Source organism: Entelurus aequoreus, linkage group LG16 (genome assembly GCF_033978785.1).
Source record: "Entelurus aequoreus isolate RoL-2023_Sb linkage group LG16, RoL_Eaeq_v1.1, whole genome shotgun sequence".
In the NCBI taxonomy this organism is placed as follows: domain Eukaryota; kingdom Metazoa; phylum Chordata; class Actinopteri; order Syngnathiformes; family Syngnathidae; genus Entelurus; species Entelurus aequoreus.
In genome coordinates this window covers 19,241,840-19,258,496 of record NC_084746.1, presented here as the reverse complement: position 1 = coordinate 19,258,496, position 16,657 = coordinate 19,241,840, and the positions used below count along the sequence as shown (strand labels likewise).

Sequence of the window (16,657 nt, the reverse complement as noted above, 5' to 3'; positions counted from 1 at the left end):
TATACATTTATATATGTGTTTATATATACACGTACAGTATATTTGTATACATATAAAAGTTTGTATAAACGTGTGTATGTAAATATGTGTATATATATATGTGTGTGTTTATATGTATGTATGTATTTTTATTTTTTTTGTCCTGTCCAGCTTCTCAGGCAAATCATATAGTTGATGTAGATGCCCATATCGGCTGTTCAGATTTACTTTACAAAAGAGAAGTGTAGGATACTTCTCTTGTTGCCTTATTTGTATTTGACTTTATTAAATGTATTTATATTATCATTTGGTGCAGCCGGGCCGGAGCAGGAGGGGATAGAAAGAGAGAAAAAAAGAAGACAGAGGGGGAAATTGTGGGGACAAGAGGGGGATTAGACAGAGAGACAAAAACAACAACAGCAAACACAACAACAACAATAGAGCAACATCAGCAAATACGACATGTAGAAATATGATGGTAAAAGTGATAGCAAATAAGCAGTTAGCGAAAATAAAAAATAATACAGAAATGACAATGAACATTATTACACTACAAATGGAGCAATACAAATACCAATAGAAATAGCGATATTGATAATGAACAATACCAATAATTTACCTCTATTATCAACAATACAGTTGTTCAAATGCAACAATACATATACGTAATGATAACTTGAGATACGAAAGAATGCAGAAAAATGGAAGGGGAGAAAGAGAAGCAACCACATTAACCTTGTAGATTGTTATAGTAATAGGTTAAGCTTTGTCAGTGTGCCATGTGTTATACCCAGTTTACCCTAGGGAAACAACATTAATATATGTTTGATGAAACATGATTATGTGCATGAGTGTATGTATGCATATGTACAGAATGTGTATATGTGTTTGTACAGTATGTGTATATGTATGTTTGTACAGTGAATGTATATGTACAGTATGTGTATATGTATGTTTGTACAGTGAATGAATATGCACAGAATGTGTATATGTTTGTACAGTGAGTGTATATGTACAGTATGTGTATGTTTGTATAATGAATGTGCGTGTGGATGTACAAACTTTGAGTATGTAAATATGTACTGTATTTGTGTATGTATGTGGGAGCGTAGGTACCTATGTATGTATGTATGTGAGTATATGTGAATTTGTATGTACAATATATTCGACTCCCAGTGTGCGTGGGAGCCAGAGCACGGCCCCAGCCCCCCCGAGAGCCCAACCCACAAACAGTAGGTGTGGTGCCCAGGGAACCAGGGACCACCGCCCCCACACAGCCAAGCCGGCCAGCGACAGGAACCCTCCGCGCCGCCCACAAGGGTCAGCAGCAGGCCGCAGACAGACGCACCCAGCAGAGGACAAGGCACGAGAAAAGCAGGGGACAGCCAGACCCCAAGCCAGCGAGAGACCACACCCCACACGGGCAGAAAGGCGGGACGCCCCGCCCGGGGGGCCCAGAGACCCCCCTGCAACCGGACTGGAAGACCGCCCCCGCCCCACCGGCAACCGGGCCCCCACCCCCGGAGAGCGCGGCGAGGCCAGTCCCCGGCCACCCCACCCAAATCGGCCGCCGCAGGACTACCCGGCACGGGGCCACGGTAACCACCCACCCCACCCGCAGGGACCCCAACGATGGAGATAGAACAACCATCAACCGCCCCGCCGAGTCCCCCCTGAGGGAGGGGAAAAATAATATTAATAAAATATATTAAAAAAAAATAAAAATAAATACATTTAAAAAAAAGAATTAAAAGAAGATCACAGACATGCTGACACACAAGGTCACTACCCCAGCAACTGGCCGACTCGCAGCACCTCGGAATACCTTGCAGCATCAAGCTACCACAGTAGACACAGGGACTAGACCCAGCAGGCCCCAACCAAGACTGTCGCCCGGAAGTATGTATGTGTGCAAGTGTGGTACTAATAAATTTAAAACGGTACAATATTGCCATTGAAAAAAAAAATACCGTGCGATCGTAATGTACAGAGCAAAGGCGCATGTTGAGTGAGTCAGCGCACACAAACAGAGCGCATACAAGCAGAAACCGTGTGGGAAGGAAAATGGCAATAAATGGAATTTCTACTGGTTAATAAAAAGGGTGCGTGAAGTGCAATGTGTAGGTATTTGGGCTTCAAAACCATTGGTAAAGGTGACGCTTTAAACACAGAAGCACAGCTGTGCAAGCACTGCGTGTATATATATATATATGTGCGTGTGTGTGTATATATATACAGTATGTGTATATATCTATGTATATATACAGTATGTGCATATATGTATCTATATATATATGTGTGTGTGTATATATATATATATTTGTGTATACATGTATATATTTGTGTATATATGTGCATATATATAGTCAAGGTTTCTGTGGTTTATCCGTTATACAGTGCTCAATACCGGGGTAGAGCGGAATATATGTTAGGTCAGGAAAAAACAAGATGCTATATCATCCCTACAAGCAGGTTTCCCTGCTCATCAGGGGATTTTATAAATAAAATAAAATCCCCTGACGAGCAGGGAAACCTGCGAAACAGGCTTGTAGGGATGATATGTGTATATACATATATATATATATATATATATATATATATATATATATATATATATATATATATATATATATATATATTATGTTGTTTTCCTGACCTAACGTATGTGTATACATATATATGTATGTATATGTGTATACATATGTATCTATGTATATATGTGTATACATACTATGTATATATGTGTATTCATATATATGTATATACATATATATCTATGTATATATGTGTATACATACGTATATACTGTATATATATATGGATATATGTGTACACTATATATTTATATGTATATACTGTATATGTATGAACACATGTATGTATATATATTTATATGTACCGTAGATACTGTATATATGTGTATATATACACTACCGTTCAAAAGTTTGGGGTCACATTGAAATGTCCTTATTTTTGAAGGAAAAGCACTGTACTTTTCAATGAAGAAAACTTTAAACTAGTCTTAACTTTAAAGAAATACACTCTATACATTGCTAATGTGGTAAATGACTATTCTAGCTGCAAATGTCTGGTTTTTGGTGCAATATCTACATAGGTGTATAGAGGCCCATTTCCAGCAACTATCACTCCAGTGTTCTAATGGTACAATGTGTTTGCTCATTGGCTCAGAAGGCTAATTGATGATTAGAAAACCCTTGTGCAATCATGTTCACACATCTGAAAACAGTTTAGCTCGTTACAGAAGCTACAAAACGGACCTTCCTTTGAGCAGATTGAGTTTCTGGAGCATCGCATTTGTGGGGTCAATTAAATGCTCAAAATGGCCAGAAAAAGAGAACTTTCATCTGAAACTCGACAGTCTATTCTTGTTCTTAGAATTGAAGGCTATTCCACAAAATTGTTTGGGTGACCCCAAACTTTTGAACGGTAGTGTATATATATGTATATATATACCTACACCTACACATATATCATACGTGTGCATGTATTTGCAGACCTCTTCTCTGACGTGGAGGATACCAGCACCATGGCTTACAGCGTCAACGACTCAGATGGTGTGTGTTTCATCCCATCTTTTAGCGGCCTGCAGGTAAACGTCTGCATGTAAATAGAAACATTTGCTGTTTTGTACATTATTTGTATACATTTTAATTAGTTGGGCTGTCTGTAAATTTTTAGCATGTCTGGATTGAGATTGAGAGCAAATGTTGATATCCACCCTTTTGATGTGTAACATTTTCTTTGGTGTCATTTTCTTTTCTCTGCTCTCATTGTGAAGTGGTCTTTGTAAGTGCACATCATGAATATTAATATCATTTGGGGTACAAACAAATAGTATGCTTCCTTATTAAGACTCACTGTTGAAATGTTTCACTATAAAGGCTCCTCTGAACGACCCAAAAGCTTGCGCTTCCTTCATGGGCCTCAAACTTTCCACCACCAAGTGTCATCTGGTGCGTGCCATTCTGGAGTCCGTTGCCTTCAGGTGAGTCTTGTTTGACTGCTTGAGAAATGCGTGTAAATGGCACTCTCTCTCTCTCTGGTGTGTTCCTTGCAGAAACAAGCAACTCTATGAGACCATGCTGGCAGAAACCAACATTCCCATTACCAAGATCAGGTAGGGTACACGAATGGCGCCTTTCTGTTTCATCACAGGAGCCCATATCCCGTCGTCAAGCTTGGGTTTGCGCCCAGAGAGCAGGGTGTAACATCTCTTCACAGCCTGCCTGTGTGAATGTCCATGAGCATTTCCTGGCGTTGCATTATGTGTGTGTCTCCCATTGCTGCACGCTAAATAACTAGCAAATACTGAGTGCACTTTGGCTTGCTTGCCTCTCAGGGTGGACGGCGGGGTTTCCTCTAATGACTTCATCGTGCAACTTACTGCAGACCTGTTTGGTAGGAAAGTAGCAAGATACCAGCACCGTGAAATGTCCTGTCTGGGGGCTGCTTTTGTAGCCGGGCTTGCCGTGGGTAAGTTCTGTTGTACAGGGGAATTGATGGGAATGACATTTAGAGCAGTGGTTCTCTACTGTTTTCACACACACCCCACCCAGAGACAGACACCCCCCCACCACCACCACCACCACCACCACCACCACCACCACCAAGGTTCATGCTTATTTTTATATCTATATTGTGTCTTACTAACACTAAAGATGCTATTACCTGTCATGCCCCCATGCAGGAGTACTTATTCTCTATGTACAGTGCAACAGGAAAGTATCCACAGCGCTTCCATTTTTTCCACATTTTGTTATGTTAAACCCTTTTTCTAAAATGGAATAAGTCAATTTTTGTCCTCAAAATTCTACACACAATACTCCATAATGACAATGTAAAAATATTTTATTTTTTTATTTTTTTTATGCACATTTATTACAAATAATAAACTCTTACATAAGTACTAAAACCCTTTGCTCAATACTTAGTCGATGACATATTGGCAGCAATTACAGCCTCAAGTCTTTTTGAAATCAATGCCACAAGCTTGGCACACCTATCTTTGGGCACTTTTAACCATTCCTCTTTGCAGCACCTCTCAAGCTCCCTCAGGGTGTGTGGGAAGTGATGGTTTACATCCAGGATAAGTCTAATAGTATAATTTTTAACATTTTTTAAAACCTCCACAAAGTTCAGTGTGCAGTTTGTGATATGTGTGACCATGTATGTTAACTTTTTGCATTGGTTGTCGTTTTTTTGCGCCACAAGTGGGAAAGGTTGTTTAGATTGGGTCATATAAGTAAGTTATGTGCTCTGTACAATTCAGTCATTGACCTGATTTACTCACATTGTCCACAAAAAGGCGGCAAACTGGCAGCTGTCGGATGTTTACAATCAAACTGGAGGTAGCCCGTAGGCCTCCGTCCTTATTAAACTTGTGATGTCTCGCGGGTCAAGCTGAAGACACCAGCGGGCAGCACTTGGCCCGCAAGCAGTAGTTTAGACACCCCTGCTTTTTTTTTTTTTTTTTGTCCAGCTTCTCAGGCAAATCATATAGTTGATGTAGATGCCCATATCGGCTGTTCAGATTTAGTTTACAAAAGAGAAGTGTAGGATACTTCTCTTGTTGCCTTATTCGTATTTGACTTTATTAAATGTATTTATATTATCATTTGGTGCAGCCGGGCCGGAGCAGGAGGGGATAGAAAGAGAAAAAAAGGAAGACAGAGGGGGGAATTGTGGGGACAATAGGGGGATTAGACAGAGAGACAAAAACAACAACAGCAAACACAACAACAACAATAGAGCAACATCAGCAAATACGACATGTACAAATATGATGGTAAAAGTAATAGCAAATAAGCAGTTAGCGAAAATAAAAAATCATACAGAAATGACAATGAGCATTTTTACACTAAAAATGGAGCAATACGACTGCCAATAGAAATAGCGCTATTAATAATGAACAATACCAATACTTTACCTTTATTATCAACAATACAGTTGTTCAAATGCAACAATACATATACGTAATGATAACTTGAGATATGAAAGAATGCAGAAAAATGGAGGGGAAGAAAGAGAAGCAACCTACATTAACCTTGTAGATTGTTATAGTAACAATAGGTTAAGCTTTGTCAGTGTGCCATGTGTTGTACCCAGTTTACCCTAGGACAACAACATTAATATATGTTTGATGAAACGTGATTATGTGCATTAGTGTATGTGTGCATATGTACTTGTATATGTACAGTATGTGTATATGTGTGTTTGTACAGTGAATGTATATGTACAGTATGTGTATGTGTGTGTTTGTACAGTGAATGTATATGTACAGAATGTGTATACAGTATCTGTGTTTGTACAGTGAATGTATATGTACAGTATGTGTATATGTGTTTGTACAGTGAGTGTATATGTACAGTATATGTATGTTTGTACAGTGAATGTATATGTACAGTATGTGTATGTTTGTATAATGAATGTCCGTGTGGATGTACGAACTTTGAGTGTGTAAATATGTACTGTATTTGTATATGTATGTGGGAGCGTAGGTACCTATTTATGTGTGTATGTATGTATGTGAGTATATGTGAATTTGTTTGTACAATACATTTGACACCCCTGCTTTAAGATAAACTTGTTAGCCAGAAGTGCCTTTTTCTCTGTGACTTGTGACCTCACAAATGTTTTTCTGGATGACACAACGCTCAAAAAGCAAAAACAAATGGGTTGATTGATTGATTGAGACTTTTATTAGTAGGTTGCACAGTGAAGTACATATTCCGTACAATTGACCACTAAATGGTAACACCCGAATAAGTTTTTCAACTTGTTTAAGTCGGGGTCCACTTAAATTGATTCATGATACAGATATATACTATCATATATACTATCATCATAATACAGTCATCACACAAGATAATCACATTGAATTATTTACATTATTTACAATCAACCGGATGACATGATATTACAGCTCCCAAATATCCACAACAGGATTTTGGCCCAAAAGCCCGGTGGATACAATAACAGAACGATGTTGCAGGAGTCCGCTGAATGTTGGCCAGACCCAACAAGGAGAAAGAGCTCGTTCAAAGATTCGTCATGGTCGCTTTGTTGTCTATAAATATTGGTCCGGGTCGTGCCTTGAAACATACAAACAGCCTATTTTTAGTCTGTAGAGACAGAACGAAGCAAGTTTCTTCGAAGAGCTTCCCTATTAATTCTCCACATGATGCAAGTGGATTGTGAGACAGCGATATTCCAACATAGCAGAAGATGGCTGTAGTAGGTGCGGATAGTGGATTGTCAACATGAACGGCCTTTTTTGGTCGGTGTTGTGAAACAAAATAAACAGTGTGTAATGTTCACAGAGTAAAAAGCTCTACTTATCTTCATCTACTGTCCTTGCAGGCTACTGGAAAACCCGGGAAGAGCTGAAGAAGCTGCACAGCGCAGGCGACGTGTTTTGTCCTAAAGGAGCCGCCGGGGACTGCGCCGCTTCCCAGTACACACCCATCCTCCAGAGCTGGGAAAGGGCCCTCCGACGCTCCATGTATTGGTACAAGCAGCCTTGACACTGGGTCCGCTCCCAGAACAATAGTGAGGGTCCGGTCCATACTGAGACTTCACAGTTGGACCCACCTGTGAGGTTGATTTTAAAGATGTTACCACACGGGGACACTAAGGTTTGCTTTAACATGTTTTCAGGAAACTCTTCTCTTGTCTCAAGTGGTGGTAGAGTGTTGTCACCTGACCCCATGCACACTTGAAATTAATAGAACTGTCAACACATCCAAGCATCTACAGCACAGCTGTCAAACACATCATTTAATGAAGCCCAGCAATAATGTGCATTTTTTATCTTAATAAATGTATTAATTGTCTCCACTTTCATAGAAAATATGATGTAATGCATGACATTGCATATATTTTAAACTTGTAATATGAATTGCTCATGCGCCAAATATTTTATTCTAAGAGGTGAGAATCTTTAGGCAACTATTCGATCCGATAGCGATTCTTGGGGTGACAATTCGATTCAGAATCTATTCTCGATTCAAATCAATTCTTGCAATGTATTATTTGGTAAAACCTCTACAAAACTGGTTACAGGTAACAAAACATAATTTTGGTTGCTAACGTATGACGTATATGCGCAGCAAGTAAGCATGGAGATGGCCTAAAAAGATATTTTTAAAAATGTATTCTTAAAAACAAAATATATATATGTATGAGTACATATACAGTATATTACTGTGTGTGTGTATATATATATATATATATATATATATATATATATATATATATATATATATATATATATATATATATATATATATATATATATATAGATGGATGTGTGTGTGTGTGTGTGTGTGTGTGTATATATATATATATATGGATGAATGTATGTTTGAATCAATCAAAGTTGACTTATAAAGCCCTTAATCACAAATGTCTCAAAGGGCTGCACAAGCCACAACGACATCCTCTGCTCAGATCCCACATCAGGGCAAGAAAAAAACTCAACCCAATGGAAAAAATGAGACCCCCTGGGTGATGGGTGCAATGGATGCTGAGTGGATACAATTAATAATGTGAGAGTCAAGACCATAGTGGGGCCAGCAGGGGATCATCTTGCATGTAGACATGTCGGGGTGCAGAGACGTCACCGACTGATGCATAAGGAGTGGTCCATCCTGGGTCCTGACTTCAAGTGAAAGTCCAGTCCATTGGGAGACCAGCAGGGGATCATCTTGAATGGAGACAAGTCAGCAGCGCAGAGACAACACCGACTGATGCAAAGAGGAGTGGTCCATTCTGGGTCCAGACTTTGAACAGCTAGTGCGTCCTCCATGGAGGCTGATCCGTGGTCGCCTGATAACCTCTCCACACAGGATAGGGGGGGCAAAGCAGAAAAGAGAGACAGCAGATCAACTGGTCTAAAAAGGGATCTATTAAAACAAATTAGTTTTGTACTGGAGCCCGAATAGAAAACGCTTTAAAGCCTGCAGACACTCTTTGGGCTCTGGGAATCACTAATAAGCCAGAGTTCTTAGAACGCAGATTTCTGGCCGGGAATATAGGATGGAGCTAGACCGTTTAGTATTTTATACCTAAGTAGTAAAACCTTAAAGTCACATCTTAAGTTCACAGGAATCTAGTGCAGGTGAGCCAATATAGGTATATACTGTATATGTATATAAAGGTATACAGTATAGGTATATATGTATATAGTTATATACCAGTGGCGTGCCGTCACTAGAGGCAGGGGAGGCACGGCCTCACCTGCCATCATGGAAAGAAAAAAATAATAATTAAATTGTTATATGTATCCAGTGATAATACTAAAGTTATTTTCCATTTAACTTCACCAGTTTTAGATTATTTTTATTTTTATTTTTATTTTCACATTTGCCGTTCAAATACTGAGAAGAGACGGTGCGGTGATCAGCAGCCAGTTGAGGCACGTCACTGATTTGTGCCTCAACGTGGATTGTGCGCAATGACTCGGCTAACTGCTGGCCTGCTGTGCAGTGAGACCGTATTGCTATATGAATTATATTATACATTTCCATAGTTTAGTTAGCTGAGGTATATAATGTACAGTGTATTTTGTCAACATCTGTATGTGTGTAACGTATTTCTTGTGCTGAGCGATCATAAAACTGGAGGCTCGTCTCATAACCCCGCCTCCTGGTGCCAAGCACCTCCGCCGCAGAATACACCCCCGACGGGAGCGCCGTGGCCACACCAACCAAAGCCCACACCCAAACCCTCCACGTGCAAGACCGAATCCACCCAAAAAAAGTCACTTAACAAGAAGCCAAAAAGTGCAAAAACAACAATGCTCGCGCTGCCCGAGCCGCGAACGACCGCAGGGACACAACATTAGGTACACCTGCACTGCATGCCTCACCAGACATTAACCTCACAGCACGCCACTGTTATATACAGTATAGGTATAGCAGACCTGGGCATTCTGCGGCCCGCGGGCCGCATCCGGCCCTTTGTGCGTCCCTGTCCGGCCCGCGTGAGGCCAATTATAAATTACAAAATAAATTTAAAAAAGTATCTATGTCGAGTGTGCAATACAACGGTGCTGCTTTCGTTTTGAAAATCGTTATTTGTATTACTTCCGTGTGGACGTATGCGTGATTGTGAGTGAATGTGAACAACTGCAATTACAAAATAAAGTTGAAAAAACATCTATGTCCTGCGCGCAATACAACTGTGCTGCTTTTATTTTGAAAAGTATTATTTATGGGCGTGTGTCCGTGTGTAACCTGCGAGTGAAGGTGCACATGCAGCGACAAGTGATGCACGGTTTACACCCGAGACGCCAAAAAGAGAAAAGTTGATGAGGAATGCCGTGTTTTCAACAACACATGAACTGCAAAGCAACGTCCCCTCACCTAAGGTGCGTGCCTGCGCAATTGCGCACTGCTCAAGCGTCCGCTGCGCGCAGCAAGTATATATGCCGCGCACCAAATCAAATCCCATCTGAATTATAAACAAAATAAACATATTTATTCTATGTAATTTTGCAATGCAACTTTGAGTGACAGTGACAACAAGCGGCCCTAATGGTGTTCGTCAACACCGTTTACAACACCGTTCAATTGAACACCGTTCAATTATTGTAACGTCTATCGAGATGCTTCGAGGACAGGAATTATATCGATCACTTTATTGAACAAAACTGTTTATATTCGGACATAACCACACCAAAAACATGAGTAAAACAATTCTATCTCGAAAAACTAGTCATTTTCTGCCGTACAAACCAGGCCAAAACCAACTTGTCATCTGTCACCAACACGCATAGCACTAAACCACTGGTGCGTTTAAGGCCACACAAAAAGTCGGACAACTCAAACACCACACAAAGTTACACTATGACTCCTCAGTCATACGTGTGCTTATTTTACTGTCATTTATTATTAATGTTAATTTATATATATTAGTCATGGAATGCTGTTACACACACTATGTTGAAGTATTACTATTATTATTATTATTATTATTATTATTATTTATCTTACGGTATATATCAAAAATAATATTGAGCAAAATGTAATTGAAATATTGTCGATGTGGCCCTCCAGCAGTGCTCGGGTAGCTCATGCGGCCCCCGGTAAAAATTAATTGCCCACCCCTGAGGTATAGTGTAGGCATAATATGATCAAACTTTCTTGTTCTTGTCAAAAGTCTAGCAGCTGCATTTTTTACCAACTGTAAGTGCTGGTGTCTAGCAGGACTGATAATCAGCATTTCCGTTTTCTTAGCGTTAAGATGCAATATGTTAATGGGCATCCATTGTTTAATTGTATTTGGACACGCCTCTAGTTGACTACAATCTGGGTGTTGGTCAGCTTTAGGGGCATGTAGAGTTGGGTGTCATCAGCATAACAGTGAAAGCTAACACAGTATTTGCGTATGATGTCACTTAGCGGCAGCATGTACATGCTGAAGAGTGCAGGGCCAAGAACCGAACCCTGTGAGAGAGAATGAAGGATGTACTTTGTGTCAAACTGTCAAAAACCCATCAATGAAAATTATTTACGACCTCTCAGCCCCTGGAACTCTGAAAAAAAATGGGAAGGAGTGTTATGTTAGGCTTGGGTCAACCAGTAAGGATAGAAGAATGTCTTGTTCTACCATGATGGGTTTTATGTGGTGGTCAGCCTTTTCCATGCAAAAAGCGGAAGCCCTGACTCCCTGAGGAAGCAGGTTGAAACAGACATCCAGTTTCTACAATCTGGAAAGACAAATCATTTTCCATCCGTGACAGTTCAGAGTTTAAAAAATCAAATTAGGAAAACAGGTGTCCTCTTTATTTATAATAAAAGTAATTGTAGCGTGTGTTTGTAAATATGGTTGCTGTTGAAAGAGATAACAATGAAAGACAAATAGAAGCAGCCATAAACAGCACCAATGCATGTGTCCCAACCTTCAATCGTCACAGGATTATTTTTTAGTTTTTTTCATTAAATTCAAATCACATGCCTATTGAATGTAACCACGCTCCCCATCGTTGAGGATGCTGAAAGAACTGAATATACAATGAGTTCTCGACATCCCGTCAGTTTCTACCTAACCCTGACACTTCCACTATTTTGAAGAAAATGTTGTAATGTTAATGTCAAACAGGGGAAGTTACAATTAAGTATTTCTTTGTTTCTGAAATATATCCGGATTTTAAATACCACCAACAGATTAAATATTTTTTACTAACATTAAAATATAATATGCAACAATAGTTTTAACAATACTACAAATACTATTAAAGTCATGTTGTTGATTGTAAGGATTAGTTTAGGTTTTAAGCCACATTCTGAAGCTAAAAAAGATGAATAATTTCATATGAATGGTAAATGTTTAAAGCTATTAACGCCAAAGTTTTTAAAATCTTCTCATGCTACATTTAAAAACTTTAAAATGTCTACTTTTTATCATTGTAAGATTTTCAAAATAATATATTTAGTTCATTTTTCATATTACAAGATTTTTTTATCCATGCCTTGTGTAAATACCGTTAATGTTTAATCCGCATATTTTTTGAATATTTAACACAATGTTTTTAATTGCCTGTCACTACATTGTAGGAATTTGTATTGTCCACATGTTTAATATACGTATTGTGTATTTAAGTTGTGTAGCTTTTATTGTCATTGTACAACAAAATTGAATGAATAGCTGCAAGTCAATATTAGCTTCTTGATTTTACAATGTGTTGTGTAGTGGGACTTTTTTGGTGCTTTTAGACTACCATCCATTCCCATGCTTTTTATCATTACTTTTTCCTAAATCTATCCTTGTTTGCGCGTATGTGTTCTTCACAAGCAGATAATAGTTCCTTGTTTGTTAGTATTTTAGAACGTCTCTTTTTCAAAACTAATAGACGGCGGAAATACAAGGTGACTTTAATAATAGTCTTCGCAACAATAATAATGCAAACCATATTTGTATGTGTATCTCATATTTCCCAGTTCAATCATTTGTATTACAATTGTACACTGTGCACATTTGTGCATAAATACACATGATGGATAAGCAGGGTCCTCCTACTGCATTCATTAAAGGCCTACTGAAATGATTTTTTTTTATTTAAACGGGGATAGCAGATCCATTCTATGTGTCATACTTGATCATTTCGTGATATTGCCATATTTTTGCTGAAAGGATTTAGTATAGAACAACGACGATAAAGTTCGCAACTTTTGGTCGCTGATAAAAAAAAAGCCTTGCCTATACCGGAAGTAGCGTGACGTCACAGGAGGAAGGATTCCTCACAATTCCCCGTTGTTTACAATGGAGCGAGAGAGATTCGGACCGAGAAAGCGACGATTACCCCAGTAATTTGAGCGAGGATGAAAGATTCGTGGATGAGGAACGTTAGAGTGAAGGACTAGAGAGGCAGTGCAGGGTGTATCTTTTTTCGCTCTGACCGTAACATAGGTACAAAGTCTCATTGGATTCCACACACTCTCCTTTTTCTATTGTGGATCACGGATTTGTATTTTAAACCACCTCGGATACTATATCCTCTTGAAAATGAGAGTCGAGAACGCGAAATGGACATTCACAGTGACTTTTATCTCCACGACAATACATCGGCGAAGCTCTTTAGCTACTGAGCTAACGTGATAGCATCTGGCTCAAATGCAGATAGAAACAAAATATATAAATCCCTGACTGGAAGGATAGACAGAAGATCAACAATACTATTAAACCATGTACATGTAACTACACGGTTAATAATTCTCAGCCTGGCAAAGCTTAACAATGCTGTTGCTAACGACGCTCAAGCTAACTTAGCAACCGGACCTCACAGAGCTATGATAAAAACATTAGCGCTCCACCTACACCAGCCAGCCCTCATCTGCTCATCAACACCCGTGCTCACCTGCGTTCCAGCGATCGACGGCGCGACAAAGGACTTCACCCGATCACAGATGTCTGCTATCCAAGTAAGTCCTCTTTGTTGTGTTGCTACAGCCAGCCGCTAATACACCGATCCCACCTACAACTTTCTTCTTTGCAATCTCCATTGTTCATTAAACAAATTGCGAAAGATTCACCAACACCGATGTCCAGAATACTGTGGAATTGTTCGATGAAAACAGAGCAGTTTGTATGGTGACACATTGGGTACGAATACTTCCGTTGCCGTCGTGACATCACGCGCATACGTCATCATTACTTTTTTCAATCGCTTTTTTCTTTTTCTTTTTTATTCACTACTCAGTTTGTCAGTGTTTAGCAAGTTGGTTTTTCTAAACCTTTTCAACATTAGGATTTTATAATTTTTTTGGTAGCAATATTTTGCATGTTTAAGAGCAGAATGTTTCTCACTAGTCTATATATATATACACACATTAAGGCTAGGTTAAGGTAAATCATTGTGTTACTCTTTAACTATTTGTGTTTACATACCTTACTGATTAATATCAGCTAAATTTCACATACATATTTCTAGTCATTGCTTTCAACACTTTCAACTGATTTTCAGTTGTATTTCTTAAAAAAGCTAACATATAAACTACTAGCTGTTATTCGGATGAAACAATGTCTGAAACTAATAATGCTAAAGTTTTACAATGTATTTACTTTTGTGTATTTACTTTTGTTTTGCTGCATCATTTCATCACATCATTTCTAATGTTCCTACTTCTTGTAGGAACATTGATGAATCTCTCCATATACCGTGTAATCATTCTTATAATAGATTGCAATGTAACTGTACTACAGCTTTAGTCCTGGGCTATGTTCTCCTTATGGTATAAAACAGACACCACAAGACATCATTAAACTCTTATAGCAACATATTCATGTGCACATGAAAGTCTATTTTAAAGATAATCGACACAGTGATTTTACAATGAGGTGATAATCATGATACCCAAATAAATTGATGTTAGTATAATTCTAATGGTTTATCAAAGTAGCCATGTGTTTAGCTGTGTTTAAATACTTATTCTAAGTTTGTAAAGTATATTTTTATGTCACATTTTCTTAGTTTAATGATTTTTATTACACTGACCTGTACACCTTGCACATTTGTGCACATCACGGATAAGTTATATAATTGTACTTGTACTTTTAACGACTGCAAACCATCGCTGTGCATGAACATCTCGTTTATGTGCTTTGTCATTCATTCACTCACTATTTTCAGTATCTTCATGGATTTAATGTTTTCCTAAAACAACAAAATTACAAACATGATTTGCACGTACATACACTTGGGCAGTTTAAGATTGTTTCTTATTTCAGACTGCATGCAAAAGTATGTTACAATATTATTATTCTATGCATAAGAGCTGTGTGTTTCCAACATTTCATTATTAAATAAATTAATACTTCTAGGGTGATTGCACACCCATTCATGACAGTAAAAGTTCCTCTTTGTACCTATTTTAACTATTACAAAACTATCTACTTTAAAAGTGTAATAAACAAGGAAATAATTCACTGTAGAGATAAGCTTTTCTTTGCTTTTGTCATGTCTTTTGAATCATGTTTTGTTTTGTTTGGTTTTTGGACTCTTTAGTTTCTGTTTACGCTCAATTGTTTTGTTTCCATGACAACCCATTAGTTTTCACCTGTCCTCATGTCACGCACCTGTCTCACATTTTGCACTCGCGCACCTGTCACTAATCATGTCACTGTTATTTAAGCCTGTCTTTTTCTGTTGATCGTCCTGGTGACATTATCATACCTCTGCTACCCATGAGATTCCTGTTTACTATAGTTCATGGTTTAAGACCTGCCACAGTAAGTGTTTTTGTTTCATGTTCATAGTTAAATGCCTTTGTGCTAGTCTTTTGTTTCATTAGTCAAGTTTGTTCTCCCCTATTGTGCGCGCCTTTTGTTTGCTTAACTTTTTGTAGTTTGTTAGTGTTTAAATAAATATGTACTCACCTCCAAGCCATGTCCGATCCAGCTTTACTTGCATCTCGGGAAAACAAACAACCCATAGTCCAAGTCTTGACAGCTTTTAAACGTTGTCCTGTTTTTAAAACACGACACACATACATAATACCAACAATAGAATATGTAATATTTTTTCAACGCTAGTTTTAACAATACTACATATAACACAAAAATGATTTATTTCCTTATTAGTTGTTTTTTTTGCTACATTATATAATAAAACAGATGTCATACTATAAATATTTGAACAACTCGATGTTATTTGGATTTTCATTTACAAAATGATTGTACATTGTAACTAAGGTATGTTCCCTGAGATCGGTAGGTTGGAGTTCAAATCCCAGCCGAGTCATACCAAAGACTATAAAAATGGGACCCATAACCTCCCTGCTTGGCACTCAGCAACAAAGGGTTGGAGTTGGGGGTTAAATCACCAAAATGATTCCCGGGCGTGGCGCCGCTGCTGCCCACTGCTCCCCAAGGGGATGGGACAAATGCAGAGGACAAATTTCACCACATCTAGTGTGTGTGTGACAATCATTGGTACTTTAATCTTAATCTTTTGTTTAGACTAGAACATGATTTTGATGGTTTATCAAACTAGCAGCGTATTTAGTTATCTTTTGTTCAACATCAATAGCTTTAATAAAAATAACAGAGGAAATTACCAATGCAATAGATAGTAAATAATGTGGATGGATTTAACTAAAGCATTTGACACAATTAATCTAAAAAATTCACTAAAACAGGATACCGTAAGAAGCTACTT

General features: G+C 38.4%; 1 protein-coding gene across 3 annotated transcripts in view; it reads left to right on the top strand.

Annotated features, from left to right (window-relative positions):
* gk5 (glycerol kinase 5) overlaps positions 1–7,829 on the top strand; it is a 35,607-nt gene extending 27,778 nt beyond the window's left edge. For all 3 annotated transcript variants that reach the window (XM_062022320.1, XM_062022319.1, XM_062022321.1), the window contains exons 12-16: positions 3,495–3,589; positions 3,882–3,985; positions 4,058–4,117; positions 4,340–4,473; positions 7,360–7,829. In XM_062022320.1, the coding sequence (XP_061878304.1) occupies positions 3,495–3,589; positions 3,882–3,985; positions 4,058–4,117; positions 4,340–4,473; positions 7,360–7,523 (557 nt within the window). In that variant the 3' untranslated portion in view covers positions 7,524–7,829. The remainder of the gene's footprint in view (positions 1–3,494; positions 3,590–3,881; positions 3,986–4,057; positions 4,118–4,339; positions 4,474–7,359) is intronic.
* Positions 7,830–16,657: the final 8,828 nt, after the last annotated feature.